The sequence below is a fragment of the Buceros rhinoceros genome, unplaced genomic scaffold (genome assembly GCF_000710305.1).
Source record: "Buceros rhinoceros silvestris isolate BGI_N320 unplaced genomic scaffold, ASM71030v1 scaffold27856, whole genome shotgun sequence".
Taxonomy (NCBI): Eukaryota; Metazoa; Chordata; class Aves; order Bucerotiformes; family Bucerotidae; genus Buceros; species Buceros rhinoceros.
The window spans coordinates 10,356-21,462 of record NW_010419718.1 but is presented as its reverse complement, the minus strand read 5'-3'; the positions used below and the strand labels follow the sequence as shown (position 1 = coordinate 21,462).

General features: G+C 44.3%; 1 protein-coding gene across 1 annotated transcript; it reads left to right on the top strand.

The window, feature by feature from the left end:
• The first annotated feature begins 658 nt into the window (after window positions 1–658).
• Window positions 659–10,615, top strand: NUDT3 (nudix (nucleoside diphosphate linked moiety X)-type motif 3). Its single transcript, XM_010139054.1, has 4 exons — window positions 659–765; window positions 8,529–8,573; window positions 9,326–9,410; window positions 10,280–10,615. Exons 1-4 carry the CDS (start codon window positions 712–714, stop codon window positions 10,447–10,449), a joined length of 354 nt encoding a protein of 117 aa, XP_010137356.1. The 5' UTR covers window positions 659–711; the 3' UTR covers window positions 10,450–10,615.
• The last annotated feature ends 492 nt before the right edge of the window (window positions 10,616–11,107 follow it).

Genomic DNA, 11,107 nt, shown 5'->3' with positions numbered 1-11,107 from the left:
GTTTGGAGAGCTGAAAAACAGTATTAGTTTTGTGATTAGACTCCTTCTCTGCTCATGGGTGTATTGCAAGACTTATGAAGCACAGTGTCTCGATATTCTTTGGGAAAATTTTTAGCCCTTTGAGATTTAGTTAGCTGCTTTGTTTCTGGAAGACCACAAAACAAAAAAAAACGGACTTATACAGAGCAGAATTACACAGGAATAAAATGTGTTTCAAGGAAAATTGCCATGAAGCACACTTAAGAAAAACTGCTCCTATGAAAATGGATGAGCATGGCTGGTCCATTCTCCTGATTCAGTAAAGTCTGTCCTTCTCTGCAGCCCTTTTCTAGGGCTTTAAGTGGTTTAATGCAGACTTATATTTTGCTTCTATCTCGTGGAACAGCCTTGTCTAAACCAAGGGTAACCAAGTGCTGTCTCCAGAGCTGAGCTCTCTGGTGCCTGCTGCAGAAGAAGAGGCAGACGGGGAAGTTGAAAATCTCTGTTAAGAGAATTGCACATCAATATTTTAGTGGGCAGTTACCTGACTCGTTAGTGTAACTGCAGAGGTGACTGAGGCCAGAGGCGTGAGAGGGGCAGAGGCAGCTCCTCTTCAGCTGGGCTCTGGCGGGAGTGTCGTCCGGACTCCATCCATCTGCTCTCTCCTCCCCGCAGGTGCTGCTGGTGAGCAGTAGTCGTCATCCCGATCGATGGATCGTCCCCGGGGGTGGCATGGAGCCTGAGGAGGAGCCTAACGTGGCCGCTGTGCGGGAAGTCTGTGAAGAGGTGAGTGACACGAGTGGGGAGCTCCCGGAGCTTTGCTGCTGATTGGCAGCCAAGGCTTTGTGAATTTGTTTTTATCTCTCTGGGTCGTTTCCCTTAAGGTGAAGAGGAACATCAGGTCACTGGTGATACCCACATCAGACGTGGGAGGGAAACCAGAGCCCTAAATAAAGATAACAGAGGAATGTAATTAAGGCTCTCAGGCAGAATGGACTTTTTCTCGCCTGATACCTTGAACTGAAAATACTTAAGGTTGAACTAGTTGTTTCAATTCATACAAAGATATTCTCCATTTTGTTTTCTCTGTATGAAGAAGTTTCTTAAGAGAACTTCAAAAACCAACTGTGCTTTTGTGGGGCTATCTAATACTTGGGGAGAAGGTCGAAATCAGACCTTTTGATCCCCTGAAGACACTCAGGGGACCTCAGTATGTTTTGGTCTAGTACTTGTTTTGAGGCTTAGGGGAGTAAGGGAAACTGATTATGAGAGTTACAAGCAACAATTCCTGATGTGTTCCTGGGAGTTGTCTGTTTGTTTGGGGTTTTTTTTACTTGAAGCTGTTTCAGTGAGGAAATCAAACAGCAGATCAAACACAGATCGTGATCTGCGTAGAGAAGGCACGTCTTTCTCTTAAAGCTGGAATAACAGTTTCATTCTTCATAAAGAATTTAAAGACAGCAAACAGCAGTTGATACGTTCTGTGTGAAACATGGCTTTAGAATTCGCTTCTGAGTATTATCGAATTGGAGAGATGCTTGGATTCAGAAACGATTAAATGATTCTATATGGGTGACCAAGTAGGTTCACAGTTATATAAGGTAGGATTAAAAATATTTTCAAGAGGGTTTTAAATGTTTGTGCTGCAGAACAGAAGTCTAGAGCTAATTGATGGGACTTGGGAGGAAGCTTCCCCAGTAGCTGTTTTACTTAACTCTCTGGTATATGAAGGTTTTTTTTCTCTGAAGTATTTGGAAGTACCTGTGGCTGCCTAACAAAATGCTGAATATTTGGACCTTTGCATTAATCTAATGTGGCAGTTCCCAAGCTCTTTGGATGTGTTTATAATCTAGCAGTTTATCAGAAAGGTTATACGGTCAAAGTTTATATTTTAAAATGTCTTTAGGTCCCTCTAGTACTGGGGATTGCTGCTTGCAAATTTTGTTTTCATCTTGTAGGACAGCTCCTGCGTTTTTGGTAGCTTGGCAATCTTTCAGACTCATTACAATCCAAAGTGAGTTTAACCAGAACAATAGAAATATTTTTAGCTGCAGACTCCTGCTTCACAACCCAATCATTATTAATAAATTAAGTGATTTGATACAGAAGTCAAGGGTTCATTCAGGAGGTGCATGTCTTCGCCTTTCAAATCCTTAAAATAAATCTGTACTGACCCTCCCTTCCTGGGACAGTGCAGTGCCTTGGAAGAGTGGCTCTCTTTCTGTGACAGCTCGACGGCTGAAAGGAAGCCTTGGCACAGGCTCGGTCTGCAGCGAAGGAACTGGTTTGGGCTGGCTGAGATAATCCCCTCTCGCTCAGCTGGTGTTCCCTCGCTCACGTGGACCGGTGCCGAAAGAGAATGTAATTCAAACTGTGGCAGCCTGGCAGGGTTGAGTCATTCCCTGCGAAGCACCGATCTGCTCCACGACCAGTAAACATCAGGAGCTCTGAACTCAGCAGGGTTACCCCAGCCTCCCCGACACCTTACGGTGCTGAGGGTCTGACCTGGAGCTCTCGGACGCTGTTAGGAAAAAGGCTTTCCCAAAAGCCGGCTGCAGAGGAGCAGCCTGCCGTGTGTATAGAATTACTTGAGCGCTTCTGGAGCTAATGATGAGCCAGCTGACGTGGGTGGGAAACCCAGGTGAGATTTTAGGTGTGCAGGGCCTTCCTCAAATTGGTTTGTGTTCCAGCATGCTGTATTCGGTCTGCACACAAAGTGCTTGTGTGCATCAACTGTCCGAGGCTCCACGAGCTGTTTGCTGGGCAATGCCACTGGGGAACACGCGTGCGGGAGAGGAATGATTGTTGTAGTGCAGCTGTAAAGCACTCATGCTCCCAGTTGCCCAGCTTGTGCTGTTGGTTTGGCAGAGGAGGTGTTGGAGGAGACTACTGGTAATCCCTGTTCATCCTTTCACCTGAATCTAGGCTTTCTCAGGTGGGTTGTGGCCAACACTGATTTCTGAGTAGGTTTGATATCTTTGCTTCTCTCCAGGGACAGGCATGTCTGTCACTGCAGGGAGACAATGTTAGTGGAGCAGGGAGAGGGAAAATCCACTTCCCTCCCTGTCAATGAAGACAAAGTGATTTTTATCCTAAAAGCAGGTGGTTGGTGTGCTCCTTGAAGTTGTGGGAGAGTCTCTGGACTTTCACTGACTTTGTTGTGTGTTTCCCATTCCAGTAAGAGACAGCTGAAGAGCTGCAAAGCACTCATTACCCTTTCAGTTGCTTGTGGTCTTTGAAGGGGACAATAGGCTGGGTTTTCCCAATTCATTCTTTTTTGCATGGTATGCATTTTCTTTTTAAAATGTGCTTCCCTAAACTAAGATTTTTAACTTCTGCATCCACTGTTTTAATTTTATCGTGTGTGTGTGTGTGTGTGTGTGTGTGTGTGTGTGTGTGTGTGTGTGTGTGTGTGTGTGTGTGTGTGTGTGTGTGTGTGTGTGTTTTGAGTTTATCCACATTATTGCTGGAATAATTGTCGTGTGAAGAAATCCGACTTTTCCCTCTTTTTGATTTTCAGCATTTTAGAAGCCTGTTCCGAAAACAAAATGTTGATTCTGAGTGAGAGCTGTGATCTCTCTGTCCCCGTTTGAGTTAGAAGTCCTTGTCCTAGTTTGAGATAGTCCTTATCTATATTAATCTCTACCAGCAGAAGTATTGAAGTAGACAGGTACCAACATTTGTCATGCTTGCTGTTGTCTGCATAAAATTTGAAGTGACTTGTGTTTTTGGGCGTTGCTCTTAGGCGAAGCGTCAGTAGACAAGCATGCCAGCTCTGAATGAGAGCAGCCTCTTCAGAATAAACCTCTTATTTCTGACAGATTGTCGAAAAATGGTGTAGTCAGTCTTACGCAGCTGTGAACTCTAGGTCGGTTCTCAGGTTCACCTTCCAGAAGAAGGATGTGCCCTTTTACGACAGTCGTTGGCACCAATGGACTATATTTTTTGCTTCTTTGTTCTTGGAATTTTTTTGCTGTTGCATTCTCTCCTCCAAATGAATTTTATGTTAGGAGTAAGGGTTTTCTTATGGGTGTGAGCAACTGGTGAAGAACATGTTTTAGAAATAGATGCCTTAAATTAAACTTATTATAGAGCGACTTTGAAAAAAGCCTCCACACTCATCTGTTAAACCCAAAGGCATTTCATTTTGCACTTAGAGCATCTTTCACATCCTGACCTTTAAATACTTAGTAAATGTCAAGCTCCATAAAATTACAGGAGTGTTAGTCTTGCTTTCTTCGTGGGAATCAAAAGCCAGATAAGTTGTGCTTGATCTACGATCAAACAGGCAGTTGCTGCCAATATCAAAAATAGTCCATCGTGATAGTGCTGTGATCTGGTGGCTAGACCTCTTTTTTCTGTTTTTACTTCTCCTCTCTTAAACGCTTTATAAATAATCTTTTCTGTTTCACATATTGTGTTAGTGGTGTAGAATATGAATATTGACATCTTTCAGTGCTAAAATAGGAAGAGTTTTTAAAATATTGCAAGGACTGTGGATGAATGTCTGAGATGGTGGCGTTGAACTCTTGCAGAATTTAGTAGTATTCAGTGCAAACGGTGGACCAAATTAACTGCTGTCTGTTACCCTGGGCACTCAGACTTCATACAAATGAGCACAACTCTTCGCTCTTGCCACGGTATTTCATTTCCATTTCACAAATGGTTGTAATGCAGTAAAGGTTGAGATGAGGAGGTATAACCCTCTCAGACACGGTAGAGACAGCAAGAAAATCTGCCGAGCGGGTCTGTAACGGGTGCCTTTAGAACTTGTCTAAGCCAGCAGTCATGGGCGTTGATTTACTGCCTTCAATACTGCGTGTTTTAGAGCAGAGTCAGTGTTTTACCACAGCCCTCTTGCCCAGCAGTAATCTGTAGTAGATGCAGGCTTTGAGCCTAATAGAGCAAAGTAAAATAGCTGAAATTCCAACCCACATTTTCCTTAGCTCAGATGGAAGGAAATAAAAGCTGTCCCTAGGAACAGATGGTGTTGCTGCAGGCTGCTTTTTGCATCTGACCCGAACTTATTTTCAGCTTTGAAACCTGAACCTGCTGTTCTTGGATGTCTTCAGTAATTTTTCTTTATTAAACCAAGTTGTTCCATGAGCAGCAGAACTAGTAAAGCTTCATTTCCTCCAGATTTTTGCTCCTTGTCCTGAAGGCCCAGCCCACCCCTCTGGCTGTGCGGCTGTGATTTGAAGTCGTGTGCTGTTGTGAGGCAGCTGGCTGTTGCCGTGCAGTTGGGGCACTTTAACCAGATCTATCTTTTCCTCTGCTGGGAGCTGCCTTGGGCATTGGAAACTGGTTTGGGTCTGCTGAGCAGTGAAAAAGCAGCTCATTTTCAAGCTCTGTCTGTCCTCCTGGGGACGACACCTGGTGAATACTGTTGTTTGACTGATTCGCTTTATTTTCAGGTGGACCAGTTGGTGCTGGTGGTGTCCTACTGTGATAGGTTTGGGGACATGCGTGTGTTTTGGGATTGCAGCACTTCCAGTGCTTGGTGGGGAAACATGCCCAAATAAATTGTGCTATCTCTACCAGACACTTCAGTGTTGTGGCCCTTGAGGATGGGGGATTCTGAATCCATTTACTACCGATGAGAAAATTCCTGAGTCATCTGGTACAAATCAAGATTTAGATCCAGCTTTGATCCTCAGCGAGCCTGTGAGTCTGCCTTTGACTTCCCGAGGAAATGCTCATCCTGCAGTGGGGATCACGGTGCTGCAGGGCTGGCCTGTAGCAAAGCAAGAGGAACTTCCCGAAGAGGAGCCTGGCACTTCTGTTGTTGGTTATCTAGCTTGCTTTGTTAGCAATAACAGCCAGAGATAATTGTCTGGATGTCTTGGGCAACATTTCTTCAAAACTTGCGCGAGATTGTGAATTCCACTTCCACCTTTGTTCCTCCCATTAAACGAAGCACAGGATTTTACGGAGACTGACCTTTCTATTTGTGTGAGAATTAAGTGCTTCATCAAAAATGGGTGCATGACAATCCAGTCAGTCTGTGTTACATGTCCTATCTTGAAAAAAGAGTCTTTAAAATCCTCTGCGCCAGTAAGACTGGTCGAGAGTGCCATCGGTCTCCAGGATGTCATGGTTGATGTGCTTTGCAGTCTTTGGTAAGGACTTTTTATAAAATCAAACCGGTATTTGTTTGAATCAAACCATTCATTTATTTCACCCTTTACTGCTACGTGTGGTAAATTCATATGTTAAGAAAATCTCAACACTCTTTTGAGCTGTCTAACGATAATTCAACAAGATTTGCTTCCAGCACGTGTTTGTCTTGGCATCGCTTTTTGTGCCTTTTTGGGTGAATAGGACTAGGCAGAACAGAGAAGGATGATCTTAGTTTGAGGACAGGACGTTATTTCCGTCACCGTTCTGTTTAACCAGAACAGAAGGGAGGGCTCCTTGCTGCCTGTGTTACTTCAAGCACAGTTCTCGAGCTGGGGATAAACGGCTTGGGAGCCTGGTTGTGCAGTATTCATGCTTAGTTTCCAGGCTGGCTCGTTGCCTGGAAATAAGTTTGTTTCTAGTCAGGCTTGAGAGTTTGCTAAACCATCACAACATCATCCGTGGCTTTTCTGATTCAGTGCCTCTGCAGGTGAGTGAGTGAAATTCAATAGCCTTCTTCAGAACAAGTGAAGAAAATGGGCTTAAGGCAGTTATTTACCTGAAACATTTGCTTGCGCTTCCCTTTTTGATGTATCTGTGGGTAGGCTGTGAAAGGGGAATCCTTGTGTTCCTCTCTCTGTTATTGCTGGCTGGTTGATATGGCTGCTTATCAAAAAACCCTAAAATCCCCCCATTTGAGGGGGAAGCTGAAGGAGTTCTTTGAATAAAATTCATTTGACAGATTTGCCTTCTGGTTCACTTTGGAGAGAGACCAGTCCTGGTTAGCAGCACCAGTTTTGCAGATGAGGTAAAATCGCTCATCCGCAAAGGTCAAACCCAGTTATCTGTCCTGGCCATGCTGGTGTGTGCAGACACGCGTACATTGACCTTCATGGAATTGCTGTTTGACTCCAGAAATAGCCCTGTGGTTAATAGTCAGTGGTCCACCTACGGGCTGAGCAGAATGGCAGAAATACTGACAAGACAATAAATTTTACATCCAAAACCAACATAAAAGGTTTAGTTGAAAAGCTCCTTCCTAGAAGCAGAGGTCAGGGAGCATGTTACAGACAGAATTACAGATTTCTATGAATGCTTATAGTAGGGGGAGCTACAAATCCTGTTCTCTTGGGGCAGTTCCACCATGAGCTGTCCTTAGAAGCAATAGTGAGGCGTGCTCTGGCTGCGGTGTTGGGTGTCTGTGCATCTTCATTTAGGCTGGGAACTGAACCAGGAAAGCCCTTTATTAAAAGTTCTTCCTTTCTACAAGCACGTGACTGCACAGCAATGGGTAGTAGGTGCATCTCAGCTGCTCAGGACAGGGAATTTGTCTTACCATTAAATATTTAGGTGCCCTCACCCAAATATATTTTCCTTTTTCTAAGTAGATCTGATGATGTCAGGCTTTTTATCTCATCTGCAAGAGCTGTTCAGGATGTGTCCCAGCTGCCAGAAACAGCAGCCGAAGTCACCTCCCAAACGTGGCTGGGTCGTGTGCCAGGTTGTGTGTGATGGTTCAGACCAGTTAAGTCATGGAGCAGAATCTCAGCATGTCGGTAGCACTTGAGTTCCAGCCATTTCCAGTTGTAAAAAAGAGGGAATGTAAATTGTTGGTGAAAAAGGGGGGGATCTGGGGGCAGAGGAGAGGGCTGACATTTTGCATGCATGCACGATGCAACAGCAGAGAGCAGAGGTGACAAACAGTGCCTTGAGAAAGCATCTGAGCCTCAGTGGTGAGTGGATGTAAAAAAGTGACAGCAATTGAGATGGAGTGGGTAGAGCCTCAGTAGCGTTCAGACAAGACAAACCTGCTGCTTAGATCTTTTGATTTGCGTCTGTGCTTGATTTAAAAGTCTGCGTTCGGTCTGTGGTTTGTGTTCTATCAAAACGAGCCTTGTTCCCATTGCGGAGGCCACGATACAATGCTGAAAGTGTCTTCTGTTTCTCTTGGCACGCACAGAACATCCCTGCAATACCTGCTGACTGTCAGCTTGCTTTGATGGTGTAAGTGGATATCTTACATGTGCTTTGAAGTTGTTTCCTTAAACTATAATTTTAAGTGGGTAAAACCACTGAACCCCAAAGCCAGTGTTAACTACGCTGAGGCTCTAAAAAGCTTTTGAGGAGATTCTGGTCATTCACAGCATATTGATACACAATTAGTAACTCATCAAATTTTTTTTTTCCTTTTGATTGAGTTCAAAATGGTATGAGTATAGAAAAAGAAGAAAAAATTCCTGGGAATGCAGGTATGGTTAAAGCCCGTGAGACATTTCTGTCATTTTTCTTGTGACTATGTTTTTTTCAGATTAACAGGATTTTACAGCGTTTGCTTCCTCTTCTAAAGGCTCTGCTCCTGCACAGCACACAAGGAAATACGTACTGATCTGTTGTTAAAGCGTGTTTTTTCTTTCTCTCTGAACTTTTCATAGGCTGGAGTGAAAGGGACGTTAGGAAGATTAGTGGGAATTTTTGAGGTAAGTTTCAGACACTGAGACTGTGAAATTTTGCTGCAAAAAGTGATTTTGGAGTTAAACCACTTCCCAGTTTGTTGTAAAGTAAACGGAATAACCTGTTTGAAGGAAAACTTAAAACTTCCCATTTAAATAAAAATGCCTGCAGATCCTTTCCCTGACTGATCATCTGCAGTCTCCAGCTGAAATCACGAGCCAGAAGCCAACGTAAGAGTGGATACTCCCAGTGCCTCCATCCCTTTCCTGCTGCCAGAACAGGCCACCCAGCAGCGGGGGAGTGGGGCCTCGCCTTTGTCCTTTGGCACCTGCCATCACCTGTTGCCAAACCGGCTGGTGAAGCGTGTGTGGTGATGCCTGATGAGTACTAGTGAGAGAGAGGTATCAGATACAACTCCCCTTACAGTTATTTTTCACTGTTTTGGAGTTGTGTGGCAGAAACACAGGTCTTTCCTCTGTGTGTTTGTTTTGTATTATTTTGTTTCCAGCTGAGGAACTGATTTATAACACATCCATCCACCAGATACTGCCTTACTGATTAGGAACTAGACTTTGTGGCCATAATCCCTGTTGATACTTCCAGATCTCTCATTTAAGATACAACCATTTTGAATAGCTAAGAACAACCTATAATGTGAGAGGAACTGCACATAACTGCAGCATCACAGTGAGGCAGCTCACAACTGGTAGTCACTCTGTGCCCACGTGCACCTTCTCCTCTGTAGCTTTGTCATCATTCTGGTTCCTTTGCCTTCTAGAATCGGGACAGGAAGCACAGGACATATGTTTACGTACTCATCGTCACAGAAGTGTTGGAAGACTGGGAGGACTCTGTCAATATTGGTAAGCTCTTTGTGCCTACCGAGCGTTAACTGGTTTGATGGGGAGAAAATGCACTTGTGTTGTTACCACTCTTGTGAGAGTGGTCAAGAAAAGCTGCAGTGCTGTCTTCTGGTTTCTTGGGGGAAAAAAAATGTGGTCAAATTGATGGTTAAATTCTGCGAGGCCCAAGAGAAGCCAATTCAGCCGTACAGCTGCCTCTACAACAGTTTTGTGTGGATTCTTGCACTGTAAGACACTAAGCAAAGAGCATGACGAGCTCATCCCCATGTATGTGGGCAGTGTGGCTTAATCATGTAATCGTTCCATTAGCTTTTGAAACCTTTGTGTGTAAACCGCATTCCCAAATGAAGGTGAACGTGGTGTTCTGCACGAGGTTTGTCAGTAGCTCTATAACCCCCATAACGTGGCATTCCTCAGGCTGTGCACAGGAGAGGTTTTATGGAAAGAGTAAGGAATGAGCACTGGCCACCCGAAACTGGGGTTCACTTGCAAATTGATGGGAATAGGGTGATAGTTTGTGTGTGCTGTTGTGGCTCATCTTAAAGTGAGTATCTGACTTGAACAGAAATGGCAGAAATAGCAAAAAAAAAAAAAGTTAAATTGGGAAATACAAGACCGGTTGGTTTGGACAGTGGATGTACTGCCCTAAAGAGGTCTGTGTCGTGGGGATCCCTGTGGTGGTGGGAGCAAGTGGCCCTTGAGATGAGAGACTCCTGAGAGAACTTTTGAACTGGTGCTTTGCCACACAGGGGGATTATTCCCAGCTTTAGTGCATGTGATTCTGGCTGAAGGATACTCAATGGCAGTGTGTAAACACAGGAAGGATAACACCGTTTTGTTCAACCACTGATTCTTCTCTTTACCCACAGGAAGGAAAAGGGAATGGTTTAAGATAGAAGATGCCATAAAAGTTCTGCAGTATCATAAACCGGTGCAGGCCTCGTATTTTGAAACCTTGAGGCAAGGTTGTTTGGCAAACAACGGCACTCCTGTCATGACCACGACGTACTCTGAGAGCTCCGTGTCTGACATCAGATGACTCAAGACGTCCCTAGGAGAGCAGTTTTGAAAACCAGACTGAAACACGGATTTTCCTCCCCCTCCCCTTTTTCACACGCCTCCCCTCTCCAGCAAGGCACGGGCAGCAGCCCGTGGCAGAGCAAGTGTTAAGAGTGCTGCAACCTAGTGCGAGGTGGGATTTATTTTTGTTGTTGTTGTTGGCTTTTTTTTTTTGCTTTTTTTGGATCTGTATTTTGTAAAATACATTTTGTGCATGAAGTGCCCCTTTCCTATTACACCGCTTCCATGGCCTGGCGAGCGAGGCGGCCAGTTTCGCCTCTGCCTTGTGTTATGAAGTGTCCCGTTTGTGTCATCCCAGCCACAGTCACTTATTTTTTTCTTTTTTTAATTAAAAGACTTCAGATGTGAGATCAGCTCTTTAAGTCTTAGTCTGTACTGTAAGGTGCTGTTCAGACCTGGGTGGAGGTTGCTTTCAGCACATATGTATAAACTTTTTTTAGATGGAGAATCTAACATTTTAATTTTGCAGGAATTTTTTTTTTTAATCCTGTTCTGCTTCTGAAAAGAAGGGGTCATCATTAATCCGTTTGCCTTTTGTTCTGTTTTCTAAAACAATCTGCGTTCTGTGACAGTGCTAGTGGCTGGGCCAGTTTACTCCCCGTTCAGTCTCTCCCAAT